General features: G+C 35.5%; 1 protein-coding gene across 3 annotated transcripts in view; it reads right to left on the bottom strand.

The window, feature by feature from the left end:
• Positions 1-804: 804 nt before the first annotated feature.
• TTLL7 (tubulin tyrosine ligase like 7) overlaps positions 805-20,750 on the bottom strand; it is a 67,516-nt gene continuing 47,570 nt past the window's right edge. For 2 of the 3 annotated variants that reach the window (XM_054165713.1, XM_054165714.1), the window contains 7 exons: positions 20,184-20,464; positions 18,853-18,909; positions 17,175-17,309; positions 15,479-15,559; positions 10,642-10,802; positions 5,579-5,752; positions 805-2,773 (listed from right to left, as the gene is read on the bottom strand). In XM_054165713.1, coding sequence (XP_054021688.1) covers positions 2,653-2,773; positions 5,579-5,752; positions 10,642-10,802; positions 15,479-15,559; positions 17,175-17,309; positions 18,853-18,909; positions 20,184-20,464 — 1,010 coding nt within the window. In that variant the 3' untranslated portion in view covers positions 805-2,652. The remainder of the gene's footprint in view (positions 2,774-5,578; positions 5,753-10,641; positions 10,803-15,478; positions 15,560-17,174; positions 17,310-18,852; positions 18,910-20,183; positions 20,465-20,750) is intronic. The other variant, XM_054165715.1, reaches the window with a different exon arrangement.

The raw sequence follows: 20,750 nt of genomic DNA, 5'->3' as shown, positions 1-20,750 counted from the left end.
TTATTTGTTCTTAAATCAGTAAAAATTAGCCTTATGGTAAAAAAAAATTATTTTTCTTCTAATTTACAACCTTCATAATGCTTGGAAACAGACTTGAGATCCTGCTGTACTATGCAAGGCCTTTAGGATGTTGGTCTCACCTCCATGCTTGATTAATTTGTTGCTTTCTGAGTAAAGGATTGATGGTAGGGCTAAAATGGTCAGCAGATCTGATGGTCATCAGGCAGAAGGTTCAGATACAGTGGTGCTTTCAAGAGCCCAAGGCCAGAACCAATTACTATTTAAAGGCTCATTTACTAGGCCCAGTTATCTGACCACAAAGGAAATGCTGCTGTTTTGCAGAAAGAAAGGAGTAAATGTGGCACTATCTGGAGTCAAACCCTAGGTGCAGCCCATACTTCACCCACACCCATAATTCGCACTGGTTCTAAGGAGCTGGCAGGAAAGTGTATCATAACGTTTATTGAAAGTATTGATGCACACATTATTAGGAACACAGAAGCACTTTAGGAAAGGTTATCAGAAATACAAATAATTAAGTAACATTGGATGTAAACCAACTACCTGGTCCACTTTTGTGCATGCTAAATGTTTGGGGGTTTATTATAGATCTGTCCATACCACATAGATATGGTTAGTAGCCCTCTTCATGCTGGTGGAGTATTGTATACAGAGTGACCCATCCCAGCACTGACTGTCAAGAATAGAGATCATAATGTAGTTTAACAGGAAAAAAAGAAGGGAGAAAAAAAACAAAACAAAACAAAAAGGGGGCATGTGAACTTACTACGCTATGGCTCTGAGTCGGGCAAGATAAGCTGGAAGCTGTTTTTATGGCCAAAAGCAGAATATAATGGAAGCCTCCCCCAAGAAGAGAGAAACTACAGCATTCTTTATTTATTTATTTATTATTTCTAGTATGCTTTACCAGTAGTCACTGTGTGGACCAAAAGAGATATACAATTAGTGTGAACATACTATATTACTAAACTAGTATTGCCACCAAAAAAAAGAGAAAAATATTTGTTCCAGACCAGCAGACTGTTTATATCTGGCTGATCTCAAGAGGATTTCTTACACTGTTTTTAGTCTTAACATATTCTGCAGTTCTAGGGCAAAGGTACTATGCACAGGCATCAAAAATCTCACCCAGATTTCCAGTTTTAGATGCTATGGCTAGAATCTAAAAAAAATAATAATTTCCAGGCAACTTCAAACTTCCAGTTTCTTAAGTTCTCTTAAATTTCTCTTAAATCTCTGGATATCAAAACTCTCTACGATACTCCTGAGGATAATTGGCCCCCAAATTGTTTTAAGTATACATGAAATATATTGATCATTTACAAACATGTTTCAAGATTATGTGATTTGAAAGCAGACATGTCTTTGGTAAATAATAATTACTCTTTTCTTTATTCAGTTAAAAATATAATTAATTTTAAAATCTAGATTAACTGATTTTTATAATAATTCTTTCTATAATGAATAAGGCTTATATGGCACAACACTGAGTGGGACAAACAGCTGTATGTAGCAAAATCTGAATGATGATTTCACGTTATAGATCCTTCTGGGATTAGGTTCCTGCTCTGTCTCATCTTCTTTTTGCACCCTTCAAGCAGGCCCACGAAGCTGAATCTGAATGAGCAGTTTCTAATGAGTTATATTTCCAACATTTAAAGGTGTCAGCAATCTAGAAAATACTGTCCATTGCAAGGATACAATCTACAGTAGGTGTTGGATTGTATGATAAAAAGTAGGAAAAAAAGTTAGTTAAAGGTTGAAATAATACATTATAGCTGCAGTATTTCCTAAAAATGTTTGCTTTACCACTCTTGCAGTAAAACAGAGAAACTATGCACTAGGCATGCTTGGGTGAGTTGGAGATGACTGCTTGCTCCCAAAGGAAACCTAAAGGCACAGGACATAGGTAATGTGAATGAAAATCCAATAACAAACACTGGCTTCCATTTTATTACAAGAATCCAATTAGAAACTGAATGCCTAAACTGATATCTTTACTGTTTGTGTACTAGACGCCTTCACTTTGGCTAGAAGATATTACGTCCTTTAAGAAAAATAGCAGCATTAAATAGATCTTGTAATTTCAGAGGAGAAACAAAATTATGTCTGCTTTAGGTTTAACTTACAGAGTTTTGGCCATTATTTCAAACATGTCCAAGAAATGATCAAATTATTTTAAATGACAGCGTTTTACTGTTCTACTACAGTTTTTAAATCATCTGCCTTGTTAAAGGATCAAGTGCATTTGAGACAATAAATAGTATAACTTTATAATAAATAATATTCAAGTCAAAGTATTGTACTTACAAAGTAATGTAACATTGTAATAGGATCTTCAAGATCAATTCCATTTTATATATTCTGCAGCAAAAATAACATTTCTTATAGGAAGGAATTACTTACAAACCTAGCAAGATCTACACATTCACATGTGTGTAAACACCTTAACAGGGTTTATGTTTCCAGAAAAAGCTATGCTTTTACAGTAGGTTTTCAGCTAAATGTTATCATAGTATGGTAGTAAATATGTAACAGTGTTTATATTTAGCTCCATCACAAATTTTATTTAAAAAAAAAAAAAATGGAGTGCCATTATTTTACAAAGGAACAGCAGCTTTCCTTTTTTCTTCACAAGTGACTGTATCTGTGTGTGAACAAGATGTTAGGGCGAGGCATTCCAGATGAAGTACCACTAAGGCTGGACGAGGATGATTTCACAATGAACAGTGAAGGTCCTGGCAATAAATACCTAGAAAGAACATGAAAAATATAGCAGAGTTTACAGACAAAGTGACACTCAAGCACCATACCTTATAATTGTATGCAAGAAACTATGTATGATAAATACTATTTATAAAACATATGGGGCACTGGGCCCTAGCTTGTAACTCAGGAAAAACAGCTGAACTCAGAGAAAACTTTAGTAAAATTTCATGATGTTGTATGAGGATCAAACCTCTTTCCAATCCTTTATGTTTAAAGCAAGTGAAGAAATAAAGCAATGGCATCCTGTGTAATGAAGCTATCAAAAATTCATACTTCATCCAGTGTTCACTGTTAATGTAGTACTCTTTATTTAAACCGAGTAAAAACTGCAATTGATGTTAACCAGCTTATAAAAAAGCTGATTAGGGAAAGTAAGAGTTCTTCAGCTTTGGTTTCCAGATCTAATGCTCTAAAAATAGACATGCTATCGTCGCACCTTCAGTAAAGCAAGGAACAATGATGCTTACTCATTTATGAGCAAGAAATGTCAGTGATTATTTACCTTTTCCATCCAGGCAACTATATAGCCTGTATTTTATGTAATACCACAAACAATAATTTGCCATGTGCATAAACCTTTTCCTGTTATCGTTTCCCAAAAGTTAATTGTAGAAGTCATTACATGGGCATAGTAAGTGTGAAAAAATCATATTCACACTAAATCAGAATTTCATCATGAATCATGTCAATGTTAGGCTGGAATAATACAACACATTGTAGAAATTATTCCTTAAAAATGGTTGCTTCACTCTAGTCAATCATATTGATTAATGATGAAGTTAAAAGACTGATCCTACTAAGCACATGGATAGAAACAGTGTCACACTATCAACAGAATAGAATCTTTATCAGAAAGTGTACATACCTGGTTTGTTTCAGCTTTGAGAAAAGCTGTTATTACAAAACCAGTATTATAAATATCTTTTGTCTGTAAAAATAAATTTTGCCAGCTGAAGAGTATCTATTTGTAATCTTTGAAAGCTTCAATTTCACAAACATTTATTTCATAAACACACAGGTAACAAAAAATTGGTTTGTGCTCAGAAAAAACAAAACAAGATTTTTCAGATTGCATTTTATAAAGCCTTGAAAAACTTGACATCTTATACATTAATTACATTATACTCCACTCTCTTCTTGCATTTCACACAGGTTTACAGAGAATCGTGAAAAATGTTAGTAGTAGGAAGTATTCTTATATACTTTAAAACCAGAAGCCTAGATGAAAAATGGAATAGTATTGTGGTTCTCCCATTTCAAGAATTAGGATGGTTAACTAGTATATTGCTGTATCCACAACAAAGCTGTAACATTTGCAGAGATTAACATAAAAACAGACTTTAATCAAAGTTGTCATGACACTCTATTGCTGGTATTTAGGAGATAGAGGGCTTAAATTCCTCTGGGCTGTGAAATTTATAAATAAACTTCTATTCAGGGCCCAAAGAAACATAGAAACTGGAGAAGACAAAGTTCTATTGGACCATTCCTTTCACTGCTTCCCAATGCAAGCCTGTTAACTACAGTACATTACCGTAACCTGATAGGTTTGAATAGTTTTGTGGTTGGTCATGATGAAAAAATTTCTGCAGTATTAACAGTAAAAGCAATTAAAACTTCAGTGTTGAAGATTTTCTTGTCTTAGCTAATCCAAATGACTTTACCATACTCCTGCTATAGCTCAATAGATGTTAGTATTGTCTTGTGGCTAACATATTTCTGCTTCTGCTGTGACCAAACAAATTCAGTTTCTAGCTGATGTTAAATTATGTTACAGTGTCTTAAGAGCCATATGACAATAAAAAAGGGCTCAGTGTATCAAATAACTAGTCTGAGATATAGCAAGTAAGCAATTAAGTCATAAAAATAACTTTAACAGACAATATATCAAAGGTTTGCTTTTCACATAATATTTAATTTAAAAGCCCTCCTATGAAATAATGTCTGTAGGATGTTTTATATAAACAAAGCATCTGTAAGTTTATATACACAATAATTCAAATTGCCATTATGGATAGAATTTGGAACTCATGTAATATGAAACTTAACATTTAATTCTCCACCTAAGACTGTTAGATTGCAGATTGTTTACTCCCACAGTTGGAGCATTTTCAGTAGTCCCTGTAGTGACAAGATTTACAATCCTTAGTGTATCTGGTTGGGGAACTAAACCAGCCAATGGAGAATCAAGTAAGTGCCAAAGAATTTTTTACTATATGATGCTGTTTTGCAAAGTTTGAAAACATATTTATGCTCTGTAAGATGAAATAATAAACTTTCAGTCTGTAAGTTTTAGAAATCAACTTTGCAAAACTGTGCAATACAGTAAATCAGATGGCACTTACCTGACCCCTGGCTGGAGCTGTGCCCCTATAGCATCCCACTGAGAATGTGTAGCCAGAAGTATTATATATTTTAGGATACTTCTAGGAATGCAAATCTGGAATCAGTCACTTTGAGGGATCTGAGAAGGGGAAGAAAGGAAATTTTCAGGTCACTTGATGGAAAGCCTTTGCTGCAGTTATTTGGGCAGTAGGCAATCAGGACATTCTTTAGTGTAGTTTTACACAAAATGTGTGTATCAAGTCTTTTGGTACCATTTAATGAGTGGGTTAGAGACTCAAGATCAAAGAAAGTGTTGAAATGCTGGGCAGGGGGGCTGCTTTTTTGGGTTTTGTTTGTTTAATTAAATAGATAGAGAAGCAAGGTAGTAACAACAAAGACTGAAACCTGTTCCTATATTATCCTTTACATTCATTGTTTAGGAAGAGAATATTGAAGTTTATACCTTGTATCATCCCAGTGAGGGCTAATCCCAGTTGGGGATCCTCTTGAATCTGATGAATATTTGTAAACCACCAGCAGGCAGTGTTTACAAAGCTGTACTATTCGTTGGCAACATTGGAGCTGCTCAGGAGTCACCACCTCTGAGCTTTTACTGAATATGGTTTCCCAAGAGTTCCTGTTATGCAAAAAGACATAACTTCATGTGTTCTGTCATGAATTGCAATCTTGAGAACTTTACTGCTTCATATCAGATTTAACAACAAAGGAACAAGGAAAAAAGCACAACCTTGCCCGTTTACAGGAGATGTCTATACTATTTAATACAAATGCTGACAGGTACTGAGCCCAAAACACAAATTAAGAAGTTAATCTTCATATGTGAAAAGTCCACAGCCATCTTTCACTCAGTTTGTTCCCTAAAGTGTTTATAAGACCATTACTTAGGTTTAGCAGATAAAGATTTACTGTCACTTAATTGTATGTATCTTACAACAAGAAATAACAAACCCCACTTAGTTTAAACGACTGCCATCTGAATGCAAACGTGATATTAAAGGAATTAATACAAGTACTAAGTTATTTCTAAATGTCTACACAGCACAATAATAAAAGTATATGACACTAAGAAACAAATATTAAATTGATTTACCAAAGATTAGTATATGCTCTGCTTCCTTATTCAAATAATCACCTGAAAAGACTTCCTCAGTTTAGGCATTCAAATACTACTTAGTATTCCATCTGATCATATGGGGTTGGTCTTCTACACTTAAGTTCAACTTGCAAAGTGTATCTGTAGAGGCATTCCTTTTTTGAAATGCAAACCATCACACTTTTGTTTCATTAAAAAAAGTTTCTTTAAAAAAAAAAAACAAATCCCCAAACCTACTATACCAGTATAAACCAGGTATGCTTTACCACAGAAGAGGACAATAGTTCTTCCCATACACCTCAAGACTTGTGTTTGTGCACGATTCTGACCAGATTACAGATCATTACATCTGTTTTGAAGGCAACATAGTCACTACAAACACTTCCCCACCCTTGGTCAAAACATCATCCAGTAGCACAGATGGTTTGTAAGCTTGAGGGCTTTTGTTTATCAAAGACACATTTCATAGAGTGAGGAAAATTTGCTGCATCTGGCTTCAACATAGCATCCAGGATGATTTAGCCCTGAGATCAGCAGTGCATTTCATAAGCCTGATGTAGGAAGTTTCTCCATAAAACAACATCAAAGAACAAGCAAGCTTACTTCTGCCTAGTGAGATTTTTTTAATTATGCTGTACTAGGATGGAATTAGAATACATACATTAATGACTGAAAGATAAACTGTATGCATAGCTAACATATTTCAGACTAGACTATGTGTTCCATCCGAAACTGTTCAGTCCTATAGCATTTCCACTGTGCACAAATTTTTCAAGTGATGCAAGCATTTCTCCTTCACTATTACCCCTACAGTGCATTAAGAAATTGTTTATGTGGCATCAAACCTTTTTAATTTCATAAACAGTAATTTTACTACTTGAAGAGCTACTATGTTCTTTTAATATATTCTTCTCAACATTGTTTCCTGTCTGGGAACTTTCCACATGTATTTTTACATGGAATTTAATCTATTGTCTTCATTCTTTCCTCATGAAGTCATGTTGTGGTTAACAGAATGCAGCAAGACGAAGTTCTAAGTATTGTATTTGTTCAACAGATAGGCAGTGCTACACATAATTATATTCTAATTCAATCCATAAATCTCAGAAAAGAAACTCTCCTGATAAATTCCTTAAGCTCTGGGCTTTGAGGCCTGTGATCACTTTCCTACAGTCAGATGAGATTTTATCAGTGAACATGTGGCCGTCTGTAACTATGGCAGATTATGAACATATTGGTATTCAGTTACCTTAATAACAAAGACTAAGTGTGGAAATATATATATGTGATTTTTAATGAGCTTTCATATATATATGTGCCTTTGCAACCTCCTCTATGTGCTACACAGACTCAGTTCATACTCCATTATACTGCAGTCAACAGGCATCAGAGTACTGTTACCTAAAGAAACTCAATTTGTTATACTGTAACTTTAGTTTCCATCCACTAGCAAGAATTCAGAGTCCCTCATATCCAGAAAAGAGTGTTATGCTTGCTTCTGAATTATTGTCAATTATGTGCTATTGGTTTTATAACTATCTGAAGTCATCTGGCTCTACCAGCTTTCTCTTATTAATTTTAATTGCCTACTATACAGTAAAACAAATGTATCTTTATGAAACCATCTACATCACAGTTATTTCACTGAGGTTTTGTTTCTTTATTCATCCTTTTTGCTAAAAGACCATATGCCTAGCAGAGACCTAATCAGCAAGAGGAAACCTTAAGGCTATTTTATTAACTCTGTTCTTCTCCCAAGACATGTATCTTACAAATAGTCAAAGTACTATACTCTTTTTCATATAAACAACTGGAGTTGTTTAGGCTGGAGACTCTCTGAAGGGAGAACTTACCACTTTCTACAACTACCTGAAAAGAGGTTTTGTTGAGGTAGATGTCCATCTCTTCACCCTAGTAACAAGTGATAGGACAAGAGGACCTGGCTTCAGATTGCACCAGGGAGATTTAGATTAGATATTAGAAAAAACTTCTTCACTGAAAGGTTTATCAAACACTGGCTCCCCAGAGAGATGGTTGAATCCCCATTGCTGGAGGTCTTTGAAAGATGCATAGATGATTTAGCACCAGTTAGATAATGGCTGGGCTTGATGATCTTAAGGGTCTTTCCAACCGAAAAAAAATATTAATGTTTCTATAGCCTCATGTTATTTCTGAATTAGCACATTAATATGCCTTCTGGACATGTTACCCACAATTTGAAACATGTCCCATGGTTATTCCACTCTGTTCTTTAAAATGGCACAATGAACTCTGAGGAAGTGATGAAAAGTTGGCCTCTCTGCTACAGGGGTGCTTCCATGAGTTCTCTGTTGTTGTTTACATGATGAGAAGGATGTTTGTAACTGAATAAACAAAAAATCCTGGGAAGGTTCAGCCTTTCTTTTTCTTCTGTGAAATCTGTATTTAGTATATTGCCTGTGGAGTCACCTCAACACATACTGCACATTTGTATATTACTTCTACAGTATTTTCAGAATCTTATACATAGCAATTCACAAGGAACTGCATCTTTGTCAAAGAATTTAGCTCCACTTTAGAGTCAGCCGAGTCTTGTTATGCATGAATGAAACTGTTACTAAATGAGAAATCCTACTCTTCATTGAACTCTTCTGCTGGCTCAAAGACTCCCCATGCTAAGCCAAGAGAGCAGCAGAGTTGTTCAAAGGTTTTGAAAAAAAGCCATTCTTTGTAGAGAAAAAAAAAATCTAAAATTAAAATTTCATGCATACTAGGAGATTTTCAAACTAAAACTCAAAACAGTAACAGCATAGTTACATGGGAAAGTTATCATATTTTATGACAATAAAGAGTGAATTTGGACTTAAGACTTCAGGCACGAGGAAGACACCCTGCAGCTGTTGAGGATTATACTCACACTGGAAAAAAAAAATAGTTTCCAACTGGAAACACAGAAATCTTTTCTAACCTTATTTCACTTTTTGGAGTGTGCTGCACTCCCAATACTTGGCTCTAGCAAATCTTAAAAGCGACATCTGCATTTTCCCACACCCCACCTCAATAAAAATACCACAAGACTCCCAACAGCTTGCAAAACACCAAGAAGCCTTCAGCAACGAGAAGATAATGGTAAAAAAGTTCAAACACAAGTATCCTTTTGGATGCTTGCAGATCCCTCTTCTTCATGTTACCATTTTGTAGGGAATTAATTAACAAGTGCATTCTCTACATATGACAAATGACTACAAGTAAAGAACAAATGGACCTGATTCCTTTGTACATACAATATTCATCAGCATCCTCTTGTGTTTGTAGCATTAAATTTTCAATAAATCTCTTAGAACCTCTTATGCAAACTAATCAAAACCCCTCCCATTGTTTATACATTGCTTATCCTTACAGCAGGAATATCTTTTTTGTCTACAATGTATTTCACATTTAAACATTTAGAATAGAATAGAATACAATAGAATAGAATAGACCAGGTTGGAAGAGACCTTCAAGATCATCGCGTCCAACCTATCAAATAATCCAACCCACCTAAACAACTAAACCATGCAACCAAGCACCCTATCAAGTCTCCTCCTGAACACCTCCAATGATGGTGACTCCACCACCTCCCCCGGCAGCCCATTCCAATGGGCAATCACTCTCTCTGTGTAGAACTTCTTCCTAACATCCAGCCTAAATCTCCCCATTTGTATTATTATTTTATGAATAAATTTGGCCAGGGGGGAGGGTGAGTGTATTATTTTATACCTATAATCTGATCCTCCAAATATATCTTTACCTGAATGCCTTTGATTTCAGGAATGTAAATTTTGAAGTGCAGGATACTGAACTTGCAATGTATGCCCTGATCTCTTTTTCCCCACAGAAAACTTGCATTTGACCCCCAAACCAAAATCATCTGCTTACCTCAGTGTGGATATTTCCTATTCTTTACACACATAGGTAATAGTGAATGTAATGAATCACAGAAATTTGCATACGTTATTTGTAAAGCATAAAACTGACACCACATTTTGCACACAGCTGCAATTACGTCTGTATTCTTCCCTTGAAAGTCTTAAGCTCAAGTAGATATGAGTTCTGTTGATGGCAAGTCCACCTTTGACACTTACAGTGGTCTGGCCACTTTGGATGGTGCACCATCCAAAGAAAACATTGACCTAAAACTCATATATTTTGAAAATTAGATTATTTTTTTTCCTTAGATTATTATGTTTGTAAATACACTACTAAATGCCTGATTCCATTAGTGAAATGGTTGGCCTAGATTATTAGATTTCTAATTATACTGTATCTTTAGACGGTTTTAAAACAAGTTCAATTATTACAGCTTTCTCTTGAATGAAAGTGAGCAATGAAGTATGCCAGCATTGACTCTGATTTTGAAATCATGAAGAGTAAGATAAGAAAAATGAGCTTACCCTGAATTACAGAAACAGTTCCAAAGGCCTTGGCCATGGCTCCAAAGTAAGCGATTAAATACGCGGTTAAAGAGACGGTACAAATGTAAATTTTCAATGTCTGGAGCCTTCCAGACACGCTGTAGAACTGCACGAACACTTGTCTTGACTATATCCAAAACCTAGGGAAGAGTATTCCAAGCAAATCTAAGCAAAGGCATATTGCAAAACCTAAACCCAACTGTTCACTGATTCACTGCACACATACACAAACACACACACAGACGACTGCATAGCTATAAATTCCCACAGATGTCTGTTTCATTTTCTGTGCATTCATCAGCAAACTTTTATGATATGCCTTTTCTGTCAATAACAACTTGCAAAGCCAAATCAAAATATTTTATTTTTATTACAGAAAAGTTCATTTTTTCCATCTGTTCAATTCTAGCTCATTTAAATAACAAAGAAATTAAAAATAAACAAAATGGACATAATTACAGACTAGAAGCAACATAATTAACAACTCAAATATTATATATTTGAACATTATCTCATCTTCTTTTCCCACTCCTTTTTAAAACACCATCTATTTATAAACAGCTAAAATGTCCTGAAAAGCCACAAACTACTTGTGGTTTAACGTCTGTTTAAGCTCAGAGTTATCCCAGATCAAACCATTTTACTCTGCTTTTGATGTAGGAAACCGTGTAGTGAAATCAGTGAAAGAATCAGTAAGACATTAAAAATAGCAATGTTGATAGAAATTGAATGTATTTGTTATACACACACAACATTTAAATGCAACTGATTAAAGACATGGGTGAAGAAAATGCTAAGCTGCATTCAGTATAGCACCAAGAGTTTTACAAAGTCTTAGCTACTCAGTGTGCACAGAGACACTTAGAGGCAGTTGCACATTCTACGCATCAGAGTCCCCTTGGATACAATTTTGCACATCCCACTGAGCTAGGAGATAGAAAGTGGAATTCATCTTGCCTGCTTTTAAACACCTGCATGTTCTCTTAAGTAAGGTTCCCTCCATAATCACTGGAGAGAAAACAGAACATCCAGGCTTTTGTCTATTTAGATACTATCAAAAACACTGAGAATAGTTATGCGACCAAAGTAGTATTTAGGTTCCACACTGGTACGCTGGACAGTGTAAAACCTATCCTAAAAACCACCTGTGGTGCACGTAACCTATTGACAAAAACGTCCATTAAAGCAGAATGATACCCTCTTTTGCAAAAGTGCATCTTCCAAAAAAACAGTTAGACTCAAGAGGATAGTGAATCAATGAAGGTATTTGTTTACTTAGTATAAGATGCTGCTCTGGCAGGGGGGGTTGGACTCCATGATCTCCAGAGGTTCCTTCCAACCCTTAACGTCCTGTGATCTTGTGAAATTAGAAGGTGCAACACTTGCCCAGGAAACTTTCAGACATGTATGATGAAGTGACTCACACAGTGAAACATTTGACTCTCAAGAAGTGAAGGAGATGTAGTAAAACAGTGAAGTATGGTAGAGAGGTGCAATTTTTTGGTCCTGCATAACAAAGCTCTTGCTTATAAACAGTCTAATTATACATAATGAAGGGGAAAAAAGCATAAATAAATGAAATGCTTGCAATTGCACAATGAAACTGCACAGTAAAGACTAGTGTTAAAGGATCAGAAAATCTACAGATACCTAATAATGACAACTTCCACTAAATATGGCATTTATGTGTGATTTAAGCTCTTTTTTGAAGACCTAGGATTACTCTGCATGCATCGGTCTTACACTAATTCTATGCACGTAACAACCCAGTGTCAATACAATGTGGTCCTATCTGCTGGGAATTTTTATGAATGCACAGAAGTGCATAACACACTGAAAACCACACCTGTGGTCTCTTCCACCCAAGAGTGACATAGAAAGGGTAGTAAACTATAACCTGAGAATGGTGATCTTGTTTAGTGACTGCAGGATCTAAACCCAGGTTTTGCACTTCTCCACACTTGTGGACTGGGTCCAGATTTTCAGACTTTCCCTTAGCAGCATTAGTCTACTCTCTTAATGCTTCTGAAGCAGCTTTTTCCTTGTCTTGTCTGATTAAGCTTTCCCACACAAATGGCCAGTAGCCATGATTGTATACAAGCGAATAGAATAGAATAGAATAGACCAAACAAGACCAGACCAGACCAGGTTGGAAAAGACCTTCATGATCACTGAGTCCAACCTATCACCCAACACTATCTAATTAACTAAACCATGGCACCAAGCTAAGTCCCAAAATTACATAAAGGATCAACCGCACATACACTGTTACACTGACCAATAACAGTTTCTCTCCCTGTGCAAAACAATTACACTTTGTATAGATTTTCTCACTAGTTCAAAGGACATAAAATAAGAACTAAAGATGCCAGTGTAGAACTGTGCCTTATAATTTAGCATCTGGAGTTGAAGAAAACTAAGGACTGAAACTTGCATCTTAAAGCAAGCTGCAGACTGACAGGTACTCTGGAAATAAACGGCATTCTTGCTGGGTTTACTGTGTTGACATTGCCAATAAGCCAGAAAGGAAAATGTCCCAGTTAATTGTTCTTAATTTGCAAGCATGGCCTCGGCCTCAATTACCCATTAAAGAAGAGACAAGGCATGCACAAGAGCTGGAACTTCAGGAAAGGAATTTTCAGGAAACCTACATCCTCATTTTTCTAAGTTAATTTCCCTAGTTTGCCTTCATCATTCTGTTTACCTTAATTTACATAATTTACTTTAACATAACCAATTATCTATGTAACTGAACAAGACATTATGAAAGACCACATTCAAACCCCTCTGTTAACTATCAAAACACTTTTGAAGAAATTAAGTAAGGTGATGTAACACAAAACAACTACAACTCCTCCCCATTCAAAAGCCTTTTTCCTACATCTTGGGGGACTAAATTTCACTTTAGCATCTGCTGATGTCATCAGCTGAGTCTCAGCTTGCTTCTAAATGCCTCCTGTACCTCTGCTGCAATGCTGGAATATTACACACTAAGAATATGAGCAGGAGTTTAATTTTTCTACATAATTTTGAATAATTCTTAAGCAAACATAGCTGTCAGAGATGAACATTGTGAAATCTAGTACATTGCCCAGGTATTTTCTTCTTGTGTGTTAGAATTTCCCAGTAAGTATAGTGAAAGGGACTGAGTTTCTGTTTTGTATTTCACAGAGTAGCAGAAAGTACCTTTGAGACCGATTCCTTACTTGCATAAATGTTCTCCACCTTGAGCTCACTTCGCCTTTACCTCTCTCATTGGAATATAAAACATACTTCTTTCAAATCAACAAAAGCTTACACATTTGGCAGTCCTCAGCTGCAATGTCATTGTCAAAGTTAATCCATTTTTATAAACTACACTTCTAAGAATAACTATCTGATTGCTTGAAGGGATTGAGGTTAAAAGCAGTCAAAAAAAAAATCATTTCCAGTGTAAGCAAAGAAGAAGGGTCCACTAGTGCTTCAGAAATTAAAAGCCTCCACAAGAGCAAAGAAATCCGCATTTCTGATTGTGCAGTTTGCTAGTAACGACCTGGCATATCAGCCTGCACTTCGTGCATGTGCCCTTGGTCTGACATGATTGTCAGTCAAATAAAGCACAGGACCATTGTAAGCTTTTTGAAATAATGCTTAAAGGAGAAAATTCTGAGTAAATTGTAAGGAAAGTTTACAAAAACCCCAAGCAAATGCAAAACAAACAGGGAGATACAGGTACATTAAGCCAGATGGCCAAAAGGAGCTTAGGAAGGGCAGCTGAAGAATGTAGAGTAAACAGCCTCAGTTGTTCCAAGAGTAGATTTAACACTCTCCCTGTGGCAATTCCTTCCCATAGTTTTGGGAACTTACCTATGGGGAAGGGTTGAAAAAGACACCTTGACAAATCTTGTGTGAAAGACCTGTACCTTTGTTGCAATGATGGGCCCTACCTTGAGATTTCTTTCTCCACTTACAGAATCACAGATTAAAGAAAGCAATTATAGTGACACATCCCCCACCATGTCTAACTGTTCCAAGGATTCCTGCTGAGAAAATGGGATCTCCATTGCAGCAGCAGTGTGAATTTCAGGCCCTGTTATCTATATATGTATGTATCTATTCTCCCCTCCCTCACTTCCTCCCTCCCTCCTAGCAGCTTTTCTTTCATATCACAAATATCTACAAGTCCCCAGTAAGAATCTTTCTGGTTTGGGGCAAAAGGCTACACCTGCTGTACATACACAACAGAAAAGACCTATCTGCACTTACATTAGGATTACAGCACTCTTTCCTGTAATTAATAAAAAAAGAAAAGTAAGAGCTCTTTTTAAGCAAAGGAGACAGAATGGTAATTAGTCCTTTGCAAGACTAACCCAATTAGTTGAACATTGTAATAATGTCAGGAATCCTTGCTTGGCAGGTCTGTTTTTCATTCAACATGATCTGTTGTATTCTGTGAGTTAAAGTGCGATATCACTAACTCTAATGCAGCTTTAAGATGCCTGGTATGCAACAGCTGAATGGCTTATCCCTTACCAATCAATACACTTCTAAGAATGTTTGCTAATGATAACGCATGCAAGCACTAATCATTTATTTGTTTGCTTTTCCTTCAGCAGACTAATTTTTTGAGAATTTAAAAAAACTATTTTCCACAATAATTGTGTTTATCTCAATATGGAGCAACATAATTTCATTCAATTGAATTAGTTCTTATATATGCTAGTATTAACAGTCAGTATTTTGGCATCTCAAGTCAATTCCAGCTACTGAACACCAATACAAACACTCTTATGTATCTACTTCAGATGATCTTCAGAAAATGAAATATGTCACTTACTTTTCGTTGCTTAGCAGAATCCAGTTTCACTAACCAATAGGATGCCACTTTTGTTTTATGATGCTTCCAATTATCCATAATCTGTAGTCATTGCATAATACAAGATAAAAGAAATACACATGAAGACAACTGAAGTCTGGCATTTCATTTATGAGTATTCCTAGTACTACAAAGTGTGAGCATCTAAAAGAATCTTTCTCTAATAGAAACAGAAAAATATTTGCAAATATATGTGTGCAATCTTTCAGTTTCATCCTGCTTTCTTTTCCACCTGATTCTGACAGTTGTATGCTACAAAGCAGGCAGAAACTTATCTTGATGGACTCAGCTCGGATTCCTTGAACACACCAGTAAATTCAATAATGCATAACTGATAATCTATTTAAATAGCAAGGGGATTTGCTGCATAAAGAACATCAGACATACCTGGAAAACATCCTTTCTATAAATGATCATATGTGAACTGCAATAGTCTCCTTTTATGATGTCTAAGCTCTACCAAAATAGCTCAAGCTGTGAACATCCATTTTTATTTTCAATTTGTTATTTTATCTTTCTATTCTGTTCCAGACCTAAGACAAGTTCTGCCTCACTGACGACTAATATACCATTACTTGTTTCTCTCTGTGCTGAAATACTATTTCCCAAGAAGAAAATGGTTAAGTCCAAATGGATTTATAAAAGAATTTTTGCAGTGAGAAAGTACATTTGTTACCATCCCAACGTTGTATGAGAAAGCACCGCTAGATGGAGTGCATACACACACACACACTCCCCTACATACAAACATGCACACACACTCAGTTCTGGAGAAAAAAAATGTAATGAAGCATTTTATTTCTGCTTCTAAGATGAGAAACTCAATATTCTCCTTATGGATGGTATCTTTCAGAATCACCCAGATCAGCCATCTTTACAGAAGAGTTTCTTTCCACTGTGATGTAGTTGTACGAATTACTGGAGACATGATCAAGCTGACAGAGACATGAAAAACTCACAGAATAAAGAACATTTTGGGCCAGATAAGGAATTAGATGCATTTCAACACACCATGGACTGTGCTTAGTACCAAGAAAACAAATTCCATCTCAACTTTTTCAAAGCTGATGTTAGTGTCTTTGTAGATTTAGATACCATGTATTTTTTAGATATGTATCTTAATCTTAAATGTTGCTTTTTAACTGCCCTTTAGATTGGGTGTTGTTGCACATGCCTGATACCAAACTATGAGTTTCAGGACTATTTTGGATGTAAGAAAGGGTAACCTGGCAGACTAGAAGAGCCAGAGTGTGATCACATGTTCTTTATGACTATCAAACTTCCAGTTTGCCTTCCAAGTTCTCTAGTATGCCTATTTGAAGTCAAACATGTCAGGAGCTGTACTAACAATAATGGATGAAATATGAATTGTAACATTCTTCTTAGCTTACTGAACTTTCTTCACAATTTTCCTAACCTTTCTGATTGTTTCTCATCTATTTTATAAAGCCATAGGAATGTTTTCAGTGCTGCTGTTTTAAGGTCAGAAAGTATGCAAAGGTCCAAGCTTTCAAAATCTTTTGAATTATTCTGATCTTTAGAAGTTTTAAAAGCCACAGGAGTTCATGAATCATAAATTGACCTTTCTACTTACCTTCATTTTAGTGGCCTAAACAATGTGTCTAGCCTGTTATTCTTCTTATTTACAGATACTTACATCTTCTATAATCAGTTCTGATTCTTCATCTGTTTTTCCTGGGAATTTAATTCTCATGTCACTGATAATGAGAAGAGTCTCTTTCGTCAAAGCAACTTCTTGCTCTTTTGTTTTCTGCTGCAGCAAAGACTCGCTCTAAAATCCAGTATGAAGCAGAGGAAAAATTTCATGCGATTAGATCACGGTACAAAGATGTTTCCTTGGCAAAAGTAAATTGCAAACAGGGTGACATAAAATGTATTATTAAAGTGTACAGACATATTATCTAATACATAACAAACATGCGTACATATGCCTCATGCACTAAGGAACGAATCACCATTACTTAGAACTGTCAAGAAATTAAAGAAAAAGTTATATAGATGTTTGGTTGAAACAGAATAAACAAATAGATATTCAGTATTTATGATGCCCACCATTTAAAATACAAATTTGAAATTTAGATAACAGACTTCAAATGTAAATTCACTATAAAGCTAAACACTATTAGTTATCAAAAACTTCCTTTCAATTCTTCCCTGCAACAATTTAACAGGAATCGCCAATTATATATCACCGTGCCAAGATTTCAGGAAGTATTAAAGGGTAAGGACACTTACTACTGTCCTTGCTCCTAGTCTGATCAGTAAGGGTTCTGACAGTGTCTTGAGCTGTCCAGGATTTTACTTTAAATAGCAGTGCTTTTTACACCAACAGCAACTGGAACCCTTGCAGTGCCTAGATAAGACCGTCTCTGGTGGGTCTGGGGGTTTTCTTTAAATCTTAAACACTACTTAAAAGTATTTTTGATCCTCTTTCTTTACTTTTGCATACTTTTACATTTGCAAGATTAAGCAAGTTTAATGTTTTGTTCAAGAATAGAATTAAAAAATCTTAGGCATTCCCAAATCTTTGTGTTGTGTAGAAACTACAGTACTTCCTTAAGAGTATTTTTCCTTAAGTGATTAATAATTTCAATCATAACAAAACATTTTGCTATATGACACATAATAATATGGGTGAAATAGAAAGATAGCAAATATTTCCCAAAACACTTTTGTTTATAACTGCTATAATAATGTCTGTTATTCCCAAATGCAAACAGCTTTTTCTAAACCTTTAGAACATTTAGAGTTCAGCTGCCTCCAAAAATGGCAATATATTGTTCTTTTTTTATCCAAAGGATAAATAAACTAATACTTTATCATGCACAAATGATTTCTTCTCAGTAAGTTCCAGTTTATTAATTTCAATTTTATTCTAGCAGTAATATATAGTATATTATTCTTAGTTTCAAAAATAATTATGAACAGATTTCCATTCACAATACAAGTGCTAAATTATGAGTAGTTCTTATCCATTCTGTAAGTAATTTTATTCACATTATTTTAAGAAGCATGACCTAAGCTCTGTCACCCAATGTAATTGTTCTGCATATCAAGACCATTTCTGTGGTGGGGCTTTCTCAATGAAAAAGAGGGTATGGTTTCTTACTAATGTTAATTTAAGTGAGCAGCCCATTTTTAATGTCAGATGGTAAAAGACTGTTTTTAATCTTTCAGTAATTTGTATTTGATATAAAGCTAATGTGAATAGAAAAAAAATCCATATTAGCCCTGTCTCATTATACTCTCAGAGTACATCTTGATGATAAAAGGGTACTTTTCAAACTTGAGATAGCTAATGTGATAAAAAATACCTTTAACACGTTGCGGTGAAGACACAATCTTAATGTCTTTCCAATTCTATTAGCTGACTTTAAAGATGGAAAACCATGTTAAGGAGTATTTCACAAGATGTCAGCACACAATTTTAAAAGGATCCTTTTTCATCATTTAGACAAAGCCTCACAGGCAAAACAGACAATGAGCGTTCTACTGGATAAAAATGATGATTAGAGATAGTAAATACTATGAAGCAAGTTAATTAGCATTATAAAAGGATTTCTCACAATCAAAGCTCGCCACAATAGAGAAAGGCTGCAAATACGGGTTAAAAGTGCCAATTTGTTTTGCCCCATCTCCAGATGAATTATTTGGGTGATGAAATATATAGGTCAGGCACCAAAGTATGAATGGAAATGCACTGGCATCAGCACACAATAAAATACTGAATGAAGCTGGGGACAGATCCCAAAAAACACTGCCTAGGGGTAAGTGGTTATGTGGCCCCTCATGTAAACACAAAAGAGAAATGCCTGGGTTGTGAAGGAGGTATTAAAGAGGATGACAATGTGATCACAAAAGGAAAAAATGCATGGTTCAGAAGTACACTGTGAAATTTCAACAAACAGCATGAGTGTTTCATTTGATCTATTTATTCTCTTAATTACATAGTTAAACTACCTGAGACTAAATGCTTGCCTGTCTCAGCAACATGCTTCAAAATGAAAGAATTTTAATCTTCACCTTAAAAAAAAATTGGTGGCCTTTGAGACAGTGGCAAATCCTCATCCTAAACAAAAACTATCTACAAATTTTAAATTGTTCACATTGGAAGTAAAGCTCTACTCCAGCAGTATAGTGTATGCAAAACAGGTACAGTAGGCTGAAAACTAGTAGCCCTTTCTTCTGCAATGGACACCCATACAAAGTCTTACTAACGTTTGATTCTGGTACAGCATATTTATCCTTGGAATATACACTGGGTTTGAAATATTGATGTATTTTTGTTACTGTAAAGATTTTGAGGGTAGGTACATCCTTATTTCAGAACTAGCAGCCCCCCCAAAAAATTATAGACACTAAGTCTGGAGGTTAAAACTCTTTCCATCATCAAAACACTCAGTGAGTCTCACAAAAACTCTAAGAGTTCCATTCTCACAGAATGTAACATCTGTTGCTGCAACAGAAACACAACCATCACAGCTAGCACACACTGTAAGACATATGCAGGTCTACAGATTTGATATTCCTGAATTTCTGTCAAAATGGCACTGACAATGTGTTCTGCCATTGGAAAAATTAGTGACATATTCACTGTTTTAGAGAAACAGAGCACATTATGAATGCAACTGCTGTGTTAACTCACCCCTGAAGAGCTCATAGTTCCCAAGCTGGATGTCTGAGAGACTCTGGCTGAAGATGGGCTACGATTTAAAGAATGAGACCTATTCACTGAAGATGTACGCTGGATTTTCAGAGATGCTTTGGCTGAAAAGGGACGTTGCTCAGCTGCTTGTGACTGCATAGTCAATATTGATATTGAACGAGGGCAGCTTACAGAACGCCTTATTGGACTGGTGGATGATGTGGCGAGTGAATATGATGGAGATTTTATATTTTTAATTGAAGGTTTCCAGTTCATTCTACCTGCAGAAAAATTAAATGAATGAATATTATTCTTACAACATCTACTTTTCAGTCTTTGTAACTAACAACATACATCACCCACCTGTGCACATGTACTATAATGTATACTGATGAACATCCATATATGTAGCAGTCAGTCATGTCAGATGCCATAATAATCACAGAATCAATAAGGTTGGAAGAGACCTCAAAGATCATCAAGTCCAATCTGTCACCCAAGATCTCATGACTACTAAACTATGGCACCAAGTAAATGCCACGTCCAATCCCCTCTTGAACACCTCCA

The sequence above is a fragment of the Dryobates pubescens genome, chromosome 11, assembly GCF_014839835.1.
Source record: "Dryobates pubescens isolate bDryPub1 chromosome 11, bDryPub1.pri, whole genome shotgun sequence".
In the NCBI taxonomy this organism is placed as follows: domain Eukaryota; kingdom Metazoa; phylum Chordata; class Aves; order Piciformes; family Picidae; genus Dryobates; species Dryobates pubescens.
The sequence above is the reverse complement of the archived record's forward strand: the minus strand, read 5'-3'. Positions and strand labels throughout refer to the sequence as shown.